Source organism: Pelophylax lessonae (genome assembly GCF_965119305.1).
Source record: "Pelophylax lessonae genome assembly, chromosome: 8".
Classification (NCBI taxonomy): Eukaryota; Metazoa; Chordata; class Amphibia; order Anura; family Ranidae; genus Pelophylax; species Pelophylax lessonae.
This window is the reverse complement of record NC_138775.1, coordinates 236,526,464-236,548,828: the sequence shown is the minus strand read 5'-3', so window position 1 is coordinate 236,548,828 and position 22,365 is coordinate 236,526,464. Positions and strand designations below refer to the sequence as shown.

Below are 22,365 nucleotides of genomic sequence, written 5' to 3'. Positions count from 1 at the left end.
TGCCCTACTGACCCCCATCCAGACTTGTATAAAGTACTCGAATGTTCTACTTGAGTAAAAGTACAAGTGCTCGATCAAAAAGTGACTTGAGTAGAAGTGGAAGTGCTCGCAGAAAAAGTTACTTAAGTAGAAGTACTAAAGTATTCAACATTTTTTTTACTTAAGTATTGCAAGTAGTTTTTTCAAAAAATTTGCTACTTAAGTACTAAAAGTAAAAAGTACCAGTAGTTTTGAAAAAAAATTTCTACTCAAGTACTGAAAGTAGAAGTACAAGTACTGTGTTATGTAGTTATTAAAGAAAGAAGTCAAAAGTTTGAACATCATATTGTTTTTTATTATTTCAAATGATTTATTCAAATGATTAACCTGTGTTTGTTAGTAGTTTCTTGATGCACTTTAAGCGCTGTAGCACCATTTATTTGTTTGTTTCATATTTTCTTTTTATTGGAAAGATTTGGTATAGCAGCTTTTATTATACACAGCCTTTATTTTCGTATGCGCTGATTTACACATGACATTATACACATTTTTTTGAGCTTTATGCAACCTGCCATCTACTGTTCTGGCAGTGGTAATTTTTTTAAAAGTAATGAGTAACTATGCAGCACAAAAAAAAAATACTTGAGTAGAAGTATCGAAATCATCGAAAAAATGTAGTGAAGTAAAAGTAGAAGTAGGAGAAAAAAATTCTACTCTAGGAAAGTACAGATACCGCATTTCGGTACTTAAGTACAGTACTTAAGTAGTTCTACTTTGTTACTATACATCTCTGCCCCCATCCACTGCCCTACTGACACCAACTCTGCCCTACAACATTATAAACAATTATTTAGTGTGTGTATGTACATGTATATTTAAGTTGTTAGGTGCACACCCTAATACAACAGGCTGTGCACACCTTTGGCTAGAGGAACAAACATGCAGTTTATACAATCAGACCTCTGCATACTCGACGGAACCTATAGACTATAGAAGCCATTTAATTACCATGACAGTCAGGTAATGGCTATTTCCAGTAATGGCAGCCTCTATAACCCCCTCAGTCCAGGCCTGTGAGCTGCACATGGAGAAAGCTTGCCCCATTCATACACAGGAGTGACACTTGACGTCACATCGCTCCGCCCAGTTTGGCCGCTACCTGCAGTCATGTGACCGCTAACCTGGAGATGTTGACAGGCGTCTCGTTACCATAGAGACGAGACTCGGCATGGCGGAAAAGAAATTCACTGGGGCGCCCTTCGGCTGTCAGAGTGCCAGGTAAAATGTACCGGGATACGGGGCATACAGATCAGCACATGGACGCTCGTCATTGCCATTACCATGCAGAACACACTGATCATGTTCGGATCGGTGACCCCGGAGATCAGGCTGGGCTCTCTGTGCCTGGCACTGTGTGACCCTCCCCTCCTGTCTCCCCATGGCCAGACAGGCACAGCATGCCTGTGTTTTCCTGCCTGCTATACCTGTGTGTGCGGATCACATTCATGCTGTACAGGAGGGAGCTCTGAGAACATCTGAAATGACATACACATCACACCATCACCATAGCAAACCCATAAATACTTTGTAGGCTACTTGCACACAGGAGACCTAAAAGCACCAACTTTTTAGGTATTTAGGCATTTTTCTGTACTGACCTAAATGCAACCCATTGTTAGTAATGGACCTGTGCACACAGGGATGTAAACTTGCACTGCGTATAGATCAGTAAAATAAATTTACAAAATTCTGTTTTACCGGTCAGTATTTTTATGCGTGTACGCACACATATACGCACATATGCCTCCTTCCCTGTATTAAAAAAAAAAGCTAAAATAACTTTTATGCCCATGTACATGTGTACACAAATACCCAAATATAGGTGCAAGCACTGTACAACCCATTCTCTGCCAGGAATATCTGATGTTTATACATCCATACCGTGTGCGATTACCCTCATTCTGGTGCATTACAAATTACCAGCTTGGAAGAGTGGTTTTCTGTGTAATTTACACTGGTAGTTTCTTTTTTTTTTGCAATTCCCCCCTGAATTTAGAAGAAATAAGAAAACAAATAAGACTCAAGTTGATATGCGTTAACATGCATTTTTTTTAAGAACATTGATATGTATTTTGTTCTACAGCATGCTCAGGGATTCCTTCATCTCAGCAGATGGCAAAATTGTACACTGAGCTATGTACAGTACGCACGGTTTAGTGTTCAGTGCGGACAGGAAGGTCAGAAACTTTAAAGCAGAAGGGACATGAAAGTGGTTGTAAAGGCTTCCGTTTTTTACCTTAATGCAGTCTTGTGTATATATGTGTAGCACTGCCCCCTTGAGGACTGCTGGATATTACACTTTCGGGTACCCCTGGGTTACCGTTAGCAACAGCCGTTAGCAACAGTCAGTGATCAGTCCAGGGGTTTGTAGTTGTTTTTGGTGTTTTATTTTAAATAGAGGTGGGAGAAGGGAAGAGTGGGATACTTCCAAATTAATTATGCAAAAAGCTGGGAGGACATTTATCTGATGATGCAGCCAGGCTGTTGATCCACCTTGCCACTTACTTAGGTAGATTTAGAGTTAAGTCTCTATCCAGATGACTTGATGAACTAAATTCTCTTCAGGACACTCTCCTAGTATCCTCTTTCTTGACCACTGACACCCGTCCTCTGACTATCATACTCCAGGGTGGCCCCACTTAGGTCAGGCCCCTTGACACGATCCCCTGTACTCACGATACTGTGTTTCTAGGGTTTCCAGTGTCTCCCCCTCAGTCAGCTCTCCTGGACCTCTGGGTTCAGCTCAGTTCCTCTGGCCCTCAGGACGACCTCCTGATGCCACGTGCCACTGTCCAACATGCCTCCCTTTTGGACCAGTGTAAAACACTCTTCTAGACTCAATGAATCACATACTGAGCGCAATGAGCAGACCTAACTCACAGATCCTGCTCTCTGCTAGACAGAAAACAATATAGATTTGCCTGCTGCTCCTCTGATTGGCAGAAAGAGCCTAAAACTATACTCTCTGACTAGCGCCTACCTAGGAAGGTGCTACACATTTGTAGCACCCTCCTAGGTAGATGCTAGTGAGAGAGTATAGTTATTGGCTCTGTCTTCCTATCAGAGGAGCAGCAGGGAAATCTATATTGCTTTCTGCCTACCAGAGAGCAGGATCTGTGAGTTAGATCTGCTCAGTGTGTGATTCATTGAGTCTAGATAGTGTTTCCACACTGGTCCAATAGGGGGGGGGGGGCATGTTGGACAGTGGGAGGAAACCTGACCAATGAGTACATAGGCTTTTATACAGTCCCAGTGATTGGTGGAGACTGGCTATCTCTGTGCATTATGGGATACTGTATAAAAGCCAGGAGCACATGTGCTGCAGTATCTTTGGCTGGGGAGCAGAGTCCTGGAGGGAGGGTGGCAGCTGCCTCCTCCTCTGTAGCAGTGGCACGTGGTCACAGGCAGTCGGTCGAGGGACCAGAGGAAAGGAACTGAACCCAGAGGTCCAGGAGAACTGACTGGAGGGGTTGAGACACTGGAGACCTTAGAAAAACAGTATGGTGAGTACAGGGGATCGTGTTTAGGGGCCTGACCTGAGGGGGGCCACCCGGTGTAGGATAGTCAGAGGACGGGTGTCAGTCTGTGGATTGAAAGGGGATACTAGGCAGGTATCCCGAAGATAATCTACCTAACTAAGTCGTCTGAACAGAGACTTAACCTAAATTCATCTAGTGGCAAGGTGAATCTGCAGCCTGGCTGCATCTCCAGATAGGAGTCCTCATCCATTGTGTGCCAAAGAAGTAAAATGTTAATTTGTGGATGCCATTGTTTCTAGTGGTAACCCAGGGGGACCCGAGAGTGTATTATCCAGCAGTCCTCAAGGGGGCAGTGCTACATATGCGTTTAGACAAGTCAGGCATCTTTTCTGCTGAAAAGTTCCTCTCTTGAACGAGATTTCTGCCTCTAAACACCCTTGCCTCTAAACTTTACAGAAAGCCTATGTGTGCATGGACCCATAGGCTAACATAGAGGTGCGTTTAGGGGCAGAAAAAAAAGTAAAATGCCTGTAAAACAGGCATTTGACAGCTGTTCATGATGCTTTGGATAGACTTGACTAACAAATGAATTATGAACTTCAGCTAACATATTTTAGAAGAGAAGTATGGGAATCATTTTTATTTTGGAATAATACTTACCTAGGTACTTACGGATGCTCTAACACTAAGAACCAAGCGATCAAACACTGCTGATCGCTCAGTTCTCACAGTTGTCTGATCTGCTCTGCCCTACCAAGCTCACTAGAGCTCTGGGCTGTGGGAGAGGCTGGAGCGGCCGGCTCAGACTCTTAGTGGCTTGCTGAGAGGCTGAGCCGGGTGGCAGTCCAGGCTCCTGGGTGGATCCCGACCATATGGGGCGATCTTTTCCGAGGCTGAACCGGCTCTGTGACGTCAGCCGACAGCAGGATTCAGCCCACTGTCTGCTGAAAACAGGTCACAGGAGTGCAGAACGAACTTCACTCCTGTGATCCACAGGAGAAGTACAGCCAAACGAGCTTTGGCTGTACTTCTCCTGTAAAGGGGAGGTAAAGTGGGAAAAAATATGACCAGGCAGGCTCTTTATGGCAGAAAAGACATGAAATGTCTCTTCTGCAATAAAATAAATCTAACTGCCAGAGTGAAGTCTTCTGCAGAATGTGTGCTGGAATGAATGACTCCCATACATACGCAGAAATTATGTCACCCCATGGCGGCCAATCAAGATGGAAGAACAGCACCACCTGGAAGAATCTAGGCCAAAAATGCAGTTACAGCAACCGTTTTTTTTTTTTTACCTTTTGGGATAAATGTATGTTCCAATTTACCAATTTTTAGATATCATGACTGCATGAGTTTTCTACTTTTAGACTTTTTTCCTTTTTTAGCACCTGGTGACCCAGGCGGTCAGTTTGTTTTTATCAACTTCCTTTTCCAGATCAAACTAATTTATGTAAAACTTTTATCCCTAAGGTCCCTTTCACACAGGCGGACCGTTCAGATCCGCCTGTCCGTTTTTTTGGCGGATCTGAACGGTCCCCCCATGCATCTCTATGGGGGATCGGATGTCAGCGGAGACATGTCCGCTGACATCCAATCCGATCCGTCAAATCTGGACGGATGGAAACCCTATTTTCCATCCGTCCAGCGGATCGGATCGGATCGGATGAGAACGGACCGACGGTCCCTTCCCATTCGATTCCCCCATAGAGATGTATGGGGAACTGACAGCTGTGTCTCCGCAAAGAGCGCGGAGACACAGCTGTCATCCTCCTGCTCAGTGGGGGATCGGCGGCTCGATCCCGCGCTGAGAAAAACGGACTCCGTCCAACGGACGGATAGTGTGAAAGGGGCCTGCAGAAACAAAACGAACTGTCATTGTAATTGCTTAAAGTGTAACTAAACCCATTGGTTTAAATGTCCCCCAAATCAGTTACATTGAAGGCATGCTGTGACTGATAACTGTTTCAGTTACTAATGGGCTTGTGTTAGCTCTCATCTGTAGGGATTAGCTCAGGCGTGTTCAGACACGAGTGCCAACCTGCCTGAGCTATCCTGCTGGAAATCTGTCAAAGCGGACAGCCAATCATAGGCAGTTGGGGCATTCTTCCCCCCTGCATGTATTAAAGTCCTATGCATTCACATGCCTGCGCAGTGGGAAATGCCTCTGCCACTTATGATTGTCTGTCCACTTTGACAGATTCCCATAAGGATAACTCAGGCAGCTTTTCCTTGGCTGTAATGGGGAGGAGGAATAAGTTCCACTTAAAAGGGTTAGTTCACCTTTATGATCAATACTCTATGCAGTCCATAGACACCATTCCATAATTTTAAACTAATTCCAGTTTTAAAATATGCATATATGTATTTCCCATACCTGTAGGCCATTTGTGCATGGAGTGAAGCCTGCCCAAAGCATACCTGATTCCTGGTAAATCAAAAGGAAATTAAAGAAGAAAATTGTATAATGTATGGTCAGCCTAAATGGTGACCCCAAAAATTTAATTTGATAAAATGTAAACTGCTTTACCATAAGGGCTCTTTCACACGGGCGTTCCGCATGTCCGTAAATCATCCCATTTTTTTGCGGATGATTTACGGACATAATGCATGTCAATGGGATTGCAGATGTCAGCGGTTGACCATCCGCTGACATCCGATTTGCGTCCTTTCAGTTCTGTTCCGTTTTTTGGAACGGAACAGAACCCTATTTTTGTTCCGTTGAAAAAACGGAAAGGATGCAAAATCGGATGTCAGCGGTGTCATCCACTGACATCCGCAGTCCCCATAGACATACATTATGTTCGTATATATCATCCGCAAACGGATGGGATGATATGCGGACATACGGACTGGATGACACAAGTGTCATCCGCTCCGTGAAAAAAAAAAAAAAAGTGCCGGAGCGGATCGCAATGCGGTCCGCTCCGTGTGAAAGAGCCCTAACTCTTTAAAACTTTGTTTTTTGTTTTTTTACTTTCTTCTTCTTCTTCGTCTGTTTTCTTGGGTTAGGCTTAGCCTAGATTTACCTAAGCGTCCTACACAAATGATGTTTATTTTAGATGATTTACTCCCCAGGTTTGATGTGTCAGCAGTTCACCCAATATATAGGAAGCCTGGCACCTACACCCAGGTATCATACTGCAAGAGAGCGACATCCGAGCAAGTGAGTAACAATAAAGATTCTCATTCCTGCATAAACCTAACGTGATTATTTCCCGTTAATCCTTAAGGGCTTTTAACTACTTTAGCCCCGGAGGATTTGACTGCTCAATGACCAGGCCCTATTTTGCGATTCGGCACTGCGTGACTTTAACGGACAATTGCGCGGTCGTGCGACGCTGTACCCTAACGAAATTGACGTCTTTTTTTCCCCACAAACAGAGCTTTATTTTAGTGGTATTTGATCACCTGTGCGATTTTTATTTTTTGCGCTACAAAACAAAAAAAGAGCGACAATTTTTAAAAAAAATAATATTTTTCACATTTTTTTATATGAAATTCTCAAAAAAAAATGTAAAAATCTAAATGTTTTAACATTTTAGGCCAATTTGTTTTCTGCTACATATTTTCGGTAAAAAAAAATTACAATAAGCGTATTTTGATTGGTTTGCGCAAAAGTTATTGCGTTTACTAACTACGGGAAAAATTTGAAATGATTCGAAATGATGATTATGTCATTTTTTTTTTTTTACTAGTAATGGCGGCGATCTGTGATTTTTTTTTTTGCGGGACTGCGACATTACGGCAGACAGATCGGACCCCTGACTGATTTTTTTGACACTTTTGGGGGTACCAGTGACATTCCTACAGTAATCAGTGCTAAAAATATGCACTGTTACTGTAATAATGACACTGACAGGGAAGAGGTTAACTGTACTGGTGATCAAGGGGTTAAATGTGTCCCTAGGGGCATGATTCTAACTGTCAGGGGGCATAACTTGTGAAGTAATTACAGAGACATGCGATCCTATATAGCAGGATCGCATAGCCTCTGTCATTACTTCAGGGAGAATGACAGATGGCTGTGTTTACATCAGCCGTCTGTCTTTCTCTCTCTGCTGCGGGAGATCGCGAGTGGTCGGTAGCCATCGGAGCCGCCGGTCACACGCACTGGCTCCCCAGCTAACGAGCGGGGGAGCAAGGAACGTACATTCCACAGTATTAATTATGCTACCAAAATTAGTTTGTGCTGTAAATTGCCTCCAGCATTGTTCCTGTTTAATTTTTACTGAAGGCGGCCATATTGCTGAAGCCCAGAGCCCCTAGCAGCAGTAAAACTAAACCTATCGATTTAACAGTTTCAAAAACAGTTACATTCCTGGAATGCCAATATTGCTAACCGTCACATTTGCTTGTGTCCTACAAACTGGCAAACCATTAACCACTTTACCACCGGAGGATTTTGCTGTCTTACGTCCAGGCCACTTTTTGCGATTCGGCACTGTGCGACTTTAACTGACAATTGCGCGGTCATGCAACGCCGTACCAAAACGAAATTTACGTACTTTTTTTCCCACAAACAGAGCTTTCTTTTGGTGGTATTTGATCACCTGTGCAATTTTCACTTTTTGCGCTATAAACAAAAAAAGAGCGACGATTTTGAAAAAATAACAATATTTTGCACATTTTTTATATGAAATTCCCCCCCCCCCCCAAAAAAAAATGTAAAAATCAAAATGTTTTATCATTTTAGGCCAATTTGTTTTCTGCTACATATTTTTGGTAAAAAAAAATCGCAATAAGCGTATTTTGATTGGTTTGCGCAAAAGTTATCGCGTTTACTAACTAAGGGAAAGATTTATGTCATTTTTGGTGTTTTTTTTTTTAACGAGTAATGGCGGCGATCTGCGATTTTTTTTGCGGGACTGCGACATTGCGGCGGACAGATCGGACCCTTGACTGACATTTTTGACACTTTTGGGGGTACCAGTGACATTACTACAGTAATCAGTGCTATACATATGCACTGTTACTGTAAAAATGACACTGGCAGGGAAGGGGTTAATTTTTATTGGTGATCAAGGGGTTAATGTATGCCTGGTGCTTACTGACGTGTGTGGGGGGAGGTGACTGAGTGACACAGACACAGATCGCAGGTTCAGCTATGCTGAACCCTGCAATCTGACCCTGTCTGTCACTTAGGAGATCCGCCCGTTTGTGTTTACACAAGCGGGCGGATCTCCACACTCGATTCCCCGACGATCGGGGAAGAGCGGCGGTGATCACCTCCCCTGGCCCGACTCCCGCTGTAACTGAATAAAGCGGGAGCGAGCCTCCGGCAGAGCGCGCGCGCCGCCCACAAGGGGAGGAGTCCAGCGTCGTAGGTCTACGTCACTGGATGGGAACGAGCCACTTTCAAAGTCCAGAGAAGGGCAACTAAACTAATTAGGGGATTGGAGGACCTTGATTATGAGGAGCGTCTGCAATCGCTTGATTTATTCTCCCTGGAGAAGAGACGCCTGAGGGGGGGACATGATAGCAATTTTTAAATATCTCAATGGGGATCTCAGCTTAGAAAAAAAGCTGTTTAGTCGAAGGGATTGCATGAGGACTCGGGGGCATACAATGCGATTAGAGGAGAAGCGTTTTAACCTCAGGCAACGTGGGGGGTTCTTTACTGTTAGGGCTACAAGATTGTGGAATTCTCTACCACAAGAGGTGGTTTCTGCAGGTAGTATGGTGGCTTTCTAAAGACTATTGGACGTGCATCTCAAGGATCAGAAAATTCAGGGGTAGGTGAGATGATTACGGCCACACACACCTACACAGGTTGAACTGGATGGACTATTGTCTTTATTCAACCTCACCTACTATGTAACTATGTAACTATGTAACTTTGCCGCAGTACAGTCAACGCGACTGGTCGGCAAGCGGTTAAATGACTGGTGTCCTAACTGATCACAAGTGCAGCACTATGGCAGTTGCAGCTCAAACATAAGCAGCTTCTTTGGCTGTAAAGGTTTGATTTTTTTTAAGGTTGTCAGCAGATCGGCCTCTACAATCTTGGCAATGCCTAAAAATGGAGAGCAACTGAGCATGTGCAGAGCAGGGTGAGGCAGGGTATTACTGGATTTTATACAGTATAGAGCAGTGTTTTTCAACCTTTTTTTCAGTCAAGGCACCCTTTAAAATTACAGACAATCTCAAGGCACGCCAATTTTGGAAAGTCTTGAGGCACCCCAATTTTAAAATATAAAAAACTATTCTAATAGTTTTACACAATGCAGTAACATCCACACGTAGGACACCCCCAACGATAGAGGTAATTTATTCTCTCCAAAGCAAATACACTTTTGCACACTGGTACTGACTAGTATGCCAACGTTTCTCTTCTCCCTCAATTTCTCTCCATCAGTCAGCAAATGTCACCCGAGTGCTGAGGGAGAGGAACAGAGGAGAGTCAAACAAGGATTCTGTAGAGGCAACAGACAACCTCCTTATTAAATGATAACATCATTGGTTGTTAGGATGCCAGTGTCTAGAAAGTCATATTGGTGCATAATGAAAACCTGTGGCTGGGTGTCACTAAAAGGCAGATTTCATCCACCTGCTGGCTTGTATACAATTAGCTCTCCCAATCAGAAATTTGGAAAGGATGAACAACAGGAATAATAGGCTCCTAGTCTCTCAATGCTGGAAAAAAAGGTTTAAATTTATAGAGGATGACCATTGTAAGCTACCCAGTTAATGTTATATACGTTGACCCAGCCCCTGTAACCTATACTTTTGCTGGACAGCTTGGTCTGCATGTAGAGAGAATATGAATGAAGATATATAGTGGGCCTTTAAGGCAGAGCTAAAGGCTGTTTCTAAAGGCAGAAATAAAGGCTGGAAGGTAGGCTTTTATTGCAGAGAAGACTCCGTGTGCCTCTTCTGCAATGAAAGCTTTTATTCTGCCCGCCAGCAATGTGCTTGTAAATGTGCGCTGGACCGCTTATGCATAACTTACTGTACACTCTCAGCATGTCTTAGGTGCTGCATGCATTTGAGTGGATATCCTCCCGGGGGGGGGGGGGGGGGGAGTCAAATCAAGTTGACTAAAGACGCGACGCTCAACTCTGAAAATGACTGAGTAATTGAGTGAGCAGGGAAATCACGTAAGACACATTGCTGGGGGTGGGGGGTTGCACACATACAGTTAGTATGACATAGTGTGCAAATATGCTGCTCTTACTGTATGTGCACTTTATGGCACAAGCCCACCTACCATGATGCAGACATCTAGACCAGGTTTAGAAATATGAATTGGTATGACCTTCATTGGAATTGATTGTGGTCCTAATCCAGGGAAGAAGACTGGGACCCGGGACCTATGACCCTGCTCCGGGAGATTTTAGTGCCTCTGTCCTGGAGAGAAAAGCGTCAGCTCCTGGATGGAAAAGAGCAGTGGAGACAGAAAAGCTGACTGAGATGCCACATTTTCTCTACAGGGAGACATGGGAGAGGAACCACTTGCTGGTGAGATGACGACTGACGATTACCCTTGTATCCCCTAATATCAGCAGGACTTGTAAATAGTATGTGTGCTTTCTCCTATTAGAAGCAGAACATGGGTCCTGGCCGCTACAACATCAAGTCATTTACTGATGTAATGGAAGAGAAGCCATCCAGTGTGCGAGGAGCGTGCAGCACTAGAGAAGTCCGCTTTAAAGAGAATATCAAGGTGGGGTACTTCAATAAGTAAGGTATTAGTGATGTTAATAAAGTTTCTGTTTTCGTATATCTATATATATATATATATATATATATATTGAATTTTCAGAGTAAACATTACAAGTTAGCGGTTTGCCCACGCAGGGGCGGAGCTAAACAGTCATACATAGGAACAAGTACAAATAGGCAATGTATAATGTTATTCAGCAGAGTTATAACCAAAACTAAGAAGGGTCAGTAGGATAGTCAAAGCAAACATCTCTATCATTGCCTAGGCAGTCCTTTAAGGGGTGACACCCCCAATGACAAGTATCATCTAGTAAGAGAAAAGAAGAATGAGAAACAAAAAAAGAAGAGATGGGAAAGCAAGAAAGGAGAGAGAGGAAAGATCAAGAGAGAAGGAGGGGATACTGGGAGCTGAGACACCCCCTGTTAATAGTTGTGATCCCCGCAGGTGGATGTTCCTCCTTTGTATGTTATGTGCTCGTAATGCGAAATGTTATGCCCTAATGACGCGCATTGTTTTGATTGTATTTCTATGCATGGTCCTAGTTGACACTTGTTGATTTTCTGTGTTCATTCCTGTAACCGATGTTCATCATCTGTTTGTTTTTTTTTTTTGTCCAATAAACTCACTGGTTTGTAAAGAGAGAAGGAGGGTATCACGGACTCGGGATGGGCATGGGCAGCACCTATAAACGACCATAACAGGTTGGAGGGAAGGATCAGGAGTATTTGGTCCCAACCTAAAGGGCAAATACGCTTTTGACCTATTACTACACAGGTCTGTGAATGGAGTTGAGCTGCTAGGATTACTGGTGGAGGAGTCAGCCGGTGTTTTCCACATATAATCATTTAAGATTTGTCGGCCCAATATAAAGGAGGATTGCACTTTATTGGACTGCTATATACAGTATATATGTATGGAAGAAGCAAGAGAAATATTGAGGATATGCACATTGAAGTTCATGTTTAGAGTGTTGATTTATAACAGTTTTTTGACATATATAAAGTATGTTGTGTAGTGTATATAAGGGGATAACACCATCACTGCTTTATTACCCCTAGTAGGCCCCTTTCACATGCGGCGGATCTGTTTTGAGGGACCCCGCTTGCATAGGGGGGATCGCTCTGTTGATCCCTGCTGAGCAGGTGGATGACAGGTCCGTCTCTGCTCACTATGCAGAAACTGACTTGTGAGTGTCCCACTCTGCTCTATGGGGAGATTGGATGCAAATGGACAGCCTGTTCATTTTCATACTATCCCATCCGATCCGACTCGCTGAACGGATGCCGAACTAATTCGCCATCTGTCTGTTTTCAGCGGATCTTGTCTGTTTAGATGCCAGGCGGGTGACAGCAAGCACATGGCCGCTGACATCCGCCTCCCCATAGAGGTCAATGGGTGGCCCTATCGGGTCTGGCTGAAAAAAGGACAGGTGGACCTGATCGGTCCGATCATGTGAAAGGGTCCTTACTTTTATATTGGTTGTTTATGATCATATGTTGTTTTTTTGGTAACATAATACACAACACAGAATAGAACACCCTTATGAAGAGGATGTCACCACTACTGGTCACTATTTAATATATATTTATTTTTAACCTTTAAAAACCTCAACATTTCTTTTTTTATAAATAATAATTTCACATTTTTTATTTTCTTGATAGCGCTACATTTTTTTTCTGTTGTATTTGGTTTAGGTGTGGGGGACACAGGTTCATTTAATAAAGCTGCAGATTTAGGTCCTTTTCTGATGGGGCAGACCCTGATTGGATCAGCAGTGGATCTATCCAAAGATCCCCTACTGATAAGAGCAGAGTGGGCAGATGAAAGGTCCCTGTCCACTCAGTTTTTGCAGAGCGGACACAGACCGAGCCTGCTCTGTTCTGTGGGCAGTCGGGTGTAAATGGACTCCGCTGTCCGTTTACACCCGACTGCCTCCGATCCACCTAGATGGAGAGGGATGGATCCCCTTCCATTTTTTTTTAGTGGACTAAATTGGATTGGAGGTAGGCAGGTGTAAATGAAACACAAGTCCGTTTATACCCGCCAATCCACAGGGGTGAATAGAGGATGTGATCAGGTCAAGTCCACTGCCAGTGGGTCCAGAAGACAGTTGCCATGATAGTGTTTTGGCAGAAAAACTGCTTGACGCTACTTAGCGCGCATTAATGCTAGGTGGGTTTAGTAAATAAATGATTATTCTGACCATTGAAATTAATTAATGCCTGTAAACGCACCTAAAAGCTTATAAAAGCTGTAGACACTTTTACAAGCATCAGGCTTTTTTTCTGTCAAAACACTGCTGCCAGGAGAGTTTGCAAGACAATCTGTGTGCATGAGGCCTTAAAGTAGACGTGTCACATATACCTACAGCCCTGAAAATTCATGCATGCGTAAAATAAAAGTACTTTTCATTTTTTGTACCCTTTTTTTTTTCTGTGACCGATACTACTGTTTATTTTCTGTGTATTTTGTTCCCCATAAATAAAGTGGCTGTTCTTTGTGTAGGATTGTTTCCCTGGACCTGGAAGTTATGGCAAAGGAGGGAACCCATACTCACTGATAGAAGAAAAGGCCACTAAGTCTGCCACCTCCAAGGGCATTATGGATAGTGAAGCCAGGAAATGTAATCCAGCTGTCACCAAGGTAAGCAATTACTGCATGACTGAGAGATCATATAAATCTTGGTTTTCTAATGTATTGCTCCCAATTCAGGGCTCCGGGTTGGGACCAGGGACATACAACTTGAAAAATTCCACTGATGAAGTTGTGCAACATGCTGTTGGGAAACGAGGTCCTTATGACGTGTTTACTGGATCGAGATCTCAGCCCATTCAGTATGGATACTTTGCTACCTCTGTAAGTAAATATGTTAAGGGGAAAGCATAGCGTATTTTTATTGAGCACATATTTTGAGTTAATATTTGATTATTAACTGTTCGTTTTTTTGATGTGACCTTTACATTTTAAACTTTCATATGTATGTTATTGTATTAAATATAGAAATTTGTAGAATAGCCTCTGTATTTTGCTGCAGGTACACTGCAGATTAACGTTCTCAGGCTAAAAATTTGTTAGGGCTCTTTCACACTGCTGCTCTGCGGTACCTGTGGTTTTCATGTTGGTTATCCATGGTTTCCTATAGACTTTCTATTATGTCCCATGTTTTTGGTGCATTTTCTAAAAGTGGACCAAAGATGCAGCATGCATTACTTTTGGTACACTTTCAAAGAATGCGCCAAAAATGCAGGAATTAAAAAAAGACCACAGATAACCCACCAAACTGCAAAGCAGCAGTGTGAATCAACCCTTAATCTTCATCTGCAATCCATTGTAGAGCTAGGGGCATGTACCTGTACATTCTTCTAGCTCTAAGACTTCATAGTCACTGACAGCCTGCTATTCGCAACAAAAAATCCAGAATAGTGAGTTTCCAAACAGGCATTCACTATAACAAGCCAGTCATGGGAATCACATGATGTACCCACTGCTGAGTGTAGTTGTCATTGGGCCTCACACAGAGACACAGTGCCAGCTAAAACTGACAGGGCGGCAGCTGTCACACTGCAATATGGTCTGTAAAAAAATATAAGTTACAAAAAAATGCTTTAATTTTGAAAAAAAATGTGTTTTAAAAATGTTTACCTGTTTTAAGCTTATAATACAAATAATAAGCAGTACACCCATGGCCAAATTTTTGAAAATTACACAAATATTAGTTTACACAAAGTCTGCTTTCTCAGTTTTTACATATATTCCAGAATGTTATGAAGAGTGATCAGATGAATTGCAATTACCGTATTTATCGGCATATAACACGCGCCGGCGTATAACACGCACCTAAATTTTAGGGCAGAAGTTTCAGGAAAAAAACTGAAATTTAAAATAAACAGTTTTGAACTCAGAACATTTTTTTCAAAATTTTAATGTAGTCTTACCAGTGCCCACAAATGCAGCCTCATCAGCGCAGTGTCCTTAAATGCAGCCTCGCCAGTGCAGTGCCCATACATGCAGCCTCGTCAGTGCAGTACCCATACATGCAGCCTCGCCAGCGCCAGTGCCCATACATGCAGCCTCGCCAGTGCCCATACATGCAGCCTCACCAGCTCCAGTGCCCATAATTGCAGCCTTGCCAGCACCAATGCCCATAATTGCAGCCTCGCCAGCGCCAGTCCCCATAATTGCAGCCTCGCCAGCGCCAGTGCCCATACATGCAGCCCTCGCCAGTGCCCATAATTGCAGCCTCGCCAGTGCCCATAATTGCAGCCTCGCCAGTGCCAGTGCCCATACATGCAGCCTTCGCCAGTGCCCATAATTGCAGCCTCGCCAGCGCCAGTGCCCATACACGCAGCCTTCGCCAGTGCCCATAATTGCAGCCTCGCCAGCACCAGTGCCCATAATTGCAGCCTCGCCAGCGCCCATAATTGCAGCCTCGCCAGTGCCACTATACACATCACTTTTAAAAATCTCCAGAAAGCAGCGCCGAGAGGTAGAAGGGGGACGGGCGGCGCCGAGGAGAAGGATGGATGCGCTCTCATCGGAAGTCCCGGCGCTTATGATTGACGTCGACATAGGAGGCGGGACTTCCGATGACAGCTCGTCCTTCCTTCTCCTCGGCGCCGCCCGCCCCCTTCTACCTCTCGGCGCTGCTTTCTGGACATTTTTTTTTATATCGGCGTATAACACGCTCAGTTACTTTTTCCTCCATTTTTAGGAGGAAAAAGTGCGTGTTATACGCCGATAAATACGGTAATTGCGAAGTCCCTCTTTGCCATGAAAATGAACTTAAAATCCCCCCAAAAAAACATTCCCACTGCATTTCAGCTCTGCCACAAAAGGACCAGCTGGCATAAAGTCAGTGATTCTCTCATTAACACAGGTGTCACTGTTGATGGGGACAAGGCTGGAAATCACTCTGTAATGCTGATTGTGTTATGACCCGTACACACTATAAGAAATTGGGCAAACATTTTTGTCTGAGGAACGATCGTATGATTTTCTGATAACCTTTCAATAACCGATTCTCACCTTTCAACTGAAAATTTCCGAAGGGACAAACTCCAAAATGTTTCTCGTACGGGAACAGAACAAAAGATTTTCATTTAATGTGTACCCTTTTCGTACAATTTTCATACAAGAAATATCAGATATGAAAGACTGCGCATGATCAGAAACAACAAATAACTATAAAAAGCCTTTGTCATACGAGAAGTTTCGTACATTATTTTTAACCTCAGTTCCAACTTGCTGTGAAACATCGAGGGAAACCAGCCGATAGTTCGCCCGATTTTCTTATAGTGTGTATGGGGCTTTATAATAACAGACTGAAAGCTTTAAAAGGAGGGTGGTGCTTGAAATCATTGTTCTTCCTCTGTTAACCATGGTTACCTGCAAGGAAACGTGGAGTCACCATTGCTTTGCACAATAAGGAATTCACAGGCAAGGATGTTGCTGCTCCTAAGATTGAACCTAAATCAACCATTTATCGGATCATCAAGAACTTCAAGGAGAGAGGTTCAATTGATGTGAAGAAGGCTACAGGACTCCCAAGAAAGTCCAGCAAGCTCCAGGACCGTCTCCTGCGGTTGATTCAGCTGCGGGGCGGGGGGCACCACCAGTGCAGAGCTTGCTCAGGAATGGCAGAAGGCAGGTGTGAGTGCGTCTGCATGCATAGTGAGGTGAAGAATTTTGGAGGCTGGCCTGATGTAAAGAAGGGCAGCAAGAAGCCACTTCTCTCCACGAAAAACATCAGGGACAGACTGATATTCTGCAAAAGGTACAGGGATTGGACTGCTGAGGACTGGGGTAAAGGATTTTCTCTGACGAATCCCTTTCTGATTGTTTGGAGCATCCGGAAAAATCCTTGTCCGGAGAAGAAAAGGTGAGCGTGTCATCAGTCCTGTGTCATGCCAACAGTAAAGCATCCTGAGACCATTGTTGTGTGGGGTTGGTTCTCAGCCAAGGGAGTGGGCTCACTCACAATTTTGCCTAAGAACACAGCCATGAATAAAGAATCCCTCAAAAACATCCTCCGAGAGCAACTTCCCCCAACCATCCAAGAACAGTTTGGTGGCGAACAATCCCTTTTCCAGCATGACGGAGCACCTTGCCATAAGGCAAAAGTGATAACTAAGTAGCTTGGGGAACAAAACATCAACATTTTGGGTCCATGGCCAGGAAACTCCCCAGACCTTAAAGGAGATGTGCAGCCAAAGTTCGGTCGGCTATATATCTCCTATGAATCACAGGAGAAGTGCTGAAGCCCGCTCTCTGCTGACATCACAGAAGTTGGTCCAGGCACTGCGTCATCATGACCACGGAGTCGGGATCTGCCAAGAGCCTGGACTGACACCCCGCTCAACCTGTCAGCGAGCCGCTGAGAGCCTGAGCTGGCCGCTCCCCACCCCTCCACAGCTCAGCGCTCCGATGAGCAAGGAGGGGGCAGAAGAGAGAGCTGCTGACTGACAGTCAGCAGTTCTCTGCTCAGGGGAGCTGTCTGAACCGAGTGATTGGTGGTGCTCGATCACTCGGTTCTCAGTGTTGTGGGGCCGGGGGAGAGATGCAGCATCGGATCAATGCTGCATCCACCTAGGTAAGTATGAATGGGGGAAAAAAAGAATCCCATACATCTCTTTTAATCCCATTGAGAACTTGGTGGTCAACGTACAAATTCTGGCAAACTCCAAGCATTGATTATGCAAGAATGGGCTGCCATCAGTTAGGATGTGGCCCAGAAGTTGATTGACAGCATGCCTTGGGGAATTGCAAAGGTCTTGAAAAAGAAGGGTCAACATTGCAAATATTGACTCTTTGCATAAACCTAATGTAATTGTCAATAAAAGCCTTTGACACTTATAAAATGCTTGTAATTATACTTCAGTATACCATAGCAACATCTGACAAAAAGACCTAAAAACACTAAAACGGCAGACTTTGTGAAAATTTATATTTATGTCATCCTCAAAACTTTTGGCCGGTGCTGTTTTTATTAAACCAGTATATCAACTAATATCAACCAACCTTCACAATCTACGCCCCATCTCCTTACTCCCCTTCTCCTCCATACTCCTTGAATGATTGGTCTACAACCAACTGAGCGACCATCTAAGAACAGTCTTCTTATCCCCTTCAGTCCAGATTTCGCCCTCAACATTCCACTGAAACTGCTCTCCTTAAACTCACAAAAGACCTTCTAACAGCAAACACCAATGGACGCTATTCTGTACTACTCCTCCTGGACCTCTCTGCTGCCTTTGACACAGTCGACCACCCCTCACCCTCAAAAAACTCCACTTCTTTGGCCTCTGTGACTGATCTCTTCACTGGTTCTCATCCTACCTATCCCAACGCACCTTCAGTGCTACTTTCAGCTCTACTACCTCCTCTCCTCTTCCCTTCTCTGTCGGGGGGCCTCCAAGGTTCTGTCCTTGGACCACTCCTTTTCTCAATCTACACCTCCTCTCTGGGTCATCTGATTTCCTCCCATGGCTTTCAATACCATCTCTATGCTGATGACACCCAAATCTATCTCTCCACCCCTCAGCTCACTCCATCAGTCTCCTCACGCATCACCAGCTTACTAACAGACATATCAGCCTGGATGTCACATCCCTTCCTCAAATTCAACCTATCCAAAACCGAGCTCATGATATTTCCTCCCCCACGGCCCTCTTCCCCTGGTTTTTCTGTCAACCTCAACGGCACAACTATCAACCCGTCTACCCAGGCCAAGGTCCTAGGTGTAATCCTGGACTCTGAACTATCCTTTCGGCCACACATCCAGTCACTGTCCAAAGCATGCTGCCTCAACCCCTGCAACATCTCCAAGATACATATCTTCCTAACCAATGATACCACAAAGCTTCTAATCCACTCCCTGGTCATCTCTCGTCTCGATTACTGCAACTCCCTTCTCATTGGCTTACCTTAAAAAAGACTATCCCCCCTTCAGTCCATCATGAACGCTGCTGCCAGGCTCATCCACCTTGCAAACCGCTCTGTGTCTGCTACCCCTCTTTGCCAATCCCTCCATTGGCTGCCACTCAACCAACGAATTAAATTCAAGTTACTAACCATAACTTACAAAGCCATCCATAACTTGGTGCCCAGCTACATCACTAATCTAGTCTCAAAATACCAACCAACTCGTTCTCTTCGTTCCTCCCAGGACCTCCTGCTCTCTAGCTCCCTTGTAACCACTTCCCATGCTCGCCTCCAGGACTTCTCCCAAGCTTCTCCCATCCTCTGGAATGCTCTACCCCCATCTGTCCGACTATCTCCTACTTTGTCTACTTTCAGACGATCCCTGAAAACACATCTCTTCAGAGAAACCTATCTGGCATCCACCTAACAACTGTACTTTTATTTTCTCCATCAGCCCATCCCCCACAGTTATTACCTCTTGTATCTCTTGACCCTCCCTCTTAGATTGTAAGCTCTAACGAGCAGGGACCTCTGATTCCTACTGTATTAAAGTGTATTGTATTTGTACTGTCTACCCTCAAGTTGTAAAGCGCTGCGTAAACTGTCGGCGCTATATAAATCCTATATAATAATAATAATTATTATTATAGCCTTATGTATCCTTAAAAAAATATATACTGGCCTTTACAGCAAGGAGCACATGGAAGGGCAAATGCATGAAAGACAAAACCAGAGAAAATTCCCAGCTCAACTCACCAACCAGTCTGCTTACCAACCAAATTAACCTGTCCAACAGTATGCCCCTGGATGGACCTTTCCTTTCCTGTTCCAACATGACTGTGCACCAGTGCACAAAGCAAGGCCCATGGATGAGTGAGTTTGGGGTCGAGGAACTTGACTGGCCTGCACCTTAACACCTTTTGGATAAATTACAGTGGAGACTGAGAGCCAGGCCTTCTTGTCCAACATCAGTGCCTGACCTCACAAATGCGCTTCTGGAAGAATGGTCAAAAATTCCCATAGACACACTCCTAAACCTTGTGGACAGCCTTCCCAGAAGAGTTAAAGCTGGTATAGCTGTAAAGGATGGGCCAACTAACTTTTGAACCCTACAGACTAAGACTGGAATGTCATTAAAATTCATGTGCGTTTAAAGGCAGGTGTCTCAATACTTTTGACAATATCGTGTATATGGTAAGTGCTGTGTAAACTGAGGGCGCTATATAAGCACCTGTATAAAAGTAAAAAATTAAATAAAAATGTAAGTAGCTTTTCCAAAAACAACCAAATGCTTTAAGCCAACCTGAAACCAACATCTTCATTCATTTCTCAGTATTGATAGCCATGGTGGTAAGTTGCATTACATAATCTATTCTAGACATTTTTTCGACTGAAAGGTAAAAGAAAGTAGATGAAATTTCACCACGTATTGTCAGCACTAACTTTTAAATCTTCTTACATAGTATAAAAAAATTATAATTTTTCAATAGTTTAATGTTCAGCAATATTCAGGCATCCTTTGATTTATCTCCAGAAACGTACTCCATCTGAACCAGGACAATATAAAGTAAAATCATTTATTGAAGAATTCGAGGGTGAGCATCAGAAGAAACATGGAAAGTTTGGGAAGGTTACTCAGTATCCGAAAGTCCCAACTGAGAGAATATTCTGCAGCTCCCTGACTCACTGGCCTCGGCCAGTTGTAAGTATCATGCATTGTATAGGTTACTAGAAACATTCTTGTTGGTGGTCAGCACATACACTCAGTGACCACTATAGAAGATACACCTGCATGATGATGCTAATGGCTAAAACATTCATTGCATGGCTACTACTCAGTACATAAAGCATGCAGAGCAGTGTTGCCAACCTGACAAAACATAGAAAATTTACTGACGGAGCACATTTTTTTACTGACAACCTGAAAAATGACAGAACTCCTAATAAAAAACTAAAACAACCAATATTTAAACAGTATAAACACAATATGGAAACACTGACAACACCTATAACAAGTAATTAGCCTGGTTTACACCTAAAAAGTCAACACAGCTTGACAAATTCTCAACCCCTGATATTTACAGACAGTTGTAAAAAAATCACTGATTTTTACAAACTTTTCATAAATTTACTGACGGTTGGCAACGCTGATGCAGACATGGTTAAGAGGTCTTGTTGTGTTTAACCAGACATTGGAACAGGGAAAGTGCCTGATCTAAGTGACTTAAGCATGCCCCTGGAGTAGCGATTGGTGCATGGTGGTTGCAGCATCTCAGAAACTTCTAAACTGCTGGGATTTTTTAAAACTACACTCTCTAGAGCAGCCATTTTCAACCAGGGTTGTTTGGAATTCCTTGAGCTGTGGTTGATTGTCTTACCATCTGTTGGTGCCTGAAGGGTTCCTGGGCCAACATTACTTGGCAAAGCCAGCGGAATTACACCTATAATCTTTTGGGCTGTCTGTAATGTTGGCATTCTCACCACCACTTAACCACTTAAGCCCCGGAAGATTTTACCCCCTTCCTGACCAGGGCCTATTTTGCGATTCGGCACTGCGTGACTTTAACGGACAGTTGTGCGGTCGTGCGACGATGTACCCAAATGAAATTGACGTCCTTTTTTTCCCACAAACAGAGCTTTCTTTTGGTGGTATTTGATCACCTGTGCGATTTTTTGATCATGCGCTATAAACAAAAAAAGAGCGACAATTTTGCAAAAATAACAATATTTTTCACATTTTTTAATATGAAATTCCCCCAAAAAAATGTAAAAATCAAAATGTTTTAACATTTTAGGCCAATTTGTTTTTTGTCATTTTTATTGGGTTTTTTTAACGAGTAATGGCAGCGATCTGCGATTTTTTTTGCGGGACTGCGACATTGCGGCGGATAGATCAGACCCTTGACTGACATTTTTGACACTTTTGGGGTTACCAGTGACATTACTACAGTAATCAGTGCTATACATATGCTCTGTTACTGTAAAAATGACACTGGCAGGGAAGGGGTTAACTTTATTGGAGAGGGAGGGGTTAAGTGTGTCCCTAGGGGCGTGTTTCTAACTGTGATTGGATGTGGCTTGTGATGTAACAGCAGAGATCTACGGTCCTACATAGCAGGACCATATGATCTCTGCTGTTACACAGGGGAGAATGACAGGCGGCTTTGTTTACATTAGCCGCCTGCCTTTCTCCCGGTGTAACCGACAATCGCGAGTGACCGGCGAACATCGGGTCCGCCAGTCACACGCACGGGGGTGTCCGGG

General features: G+C 43.7%; 1 protein-coding gene across 2 annotated transcripts in view; it reads left to right on the top strand.

Annotated features, from left to right (window-relative positions):
* The first annotated feature begins 1,148 nt into the window (after positions 1 to 1,148).
* The window catches only part of CIMAP2 (ciliary microtubule associated protein 2), a 35,581-nt gene continuing 14,364 nt past the window's right edge, over positions 1,149 to 22,365 (top strand). The window contains exons 1-7 of one of the 2 annotated variants that reach the window (XM_082266629.1): positions 1,149 to 1,257; positions 6,594 to 6,681; positions 10,806 to 10,976; positions 11,059 to 11,181; positions 13,687 to 13,824; positions 13,894 to 14,037; positions 20,636 to 20,803. In XM_082266629.1, the coding sequence (XP_082122755.1) occupies positions 1,208 to 1,257; positions 6,594 to 6,681; positions 10,806 to 10,976; positions 11,059 to 11,181; positions 13,687 to 13,824; positions 13,894 to 14,037; positions 20,636 to 20,803 (882 nt within the window). In that variant the 5' untranslated portion in view covers positions 1,149 to 1,207. Of the gene's footprint in view, positions 1,258 to 6,593; positions 6,682 to 10,805; positions 10,977 to 11,058; positions 11,182 to 13,686; positions 14,038 to 20,635; positions 20,804 to 22,365 lie in introns of both variants that reach the window. The other variant, XM_082266628.1, reaches the window with a different exon arrangement.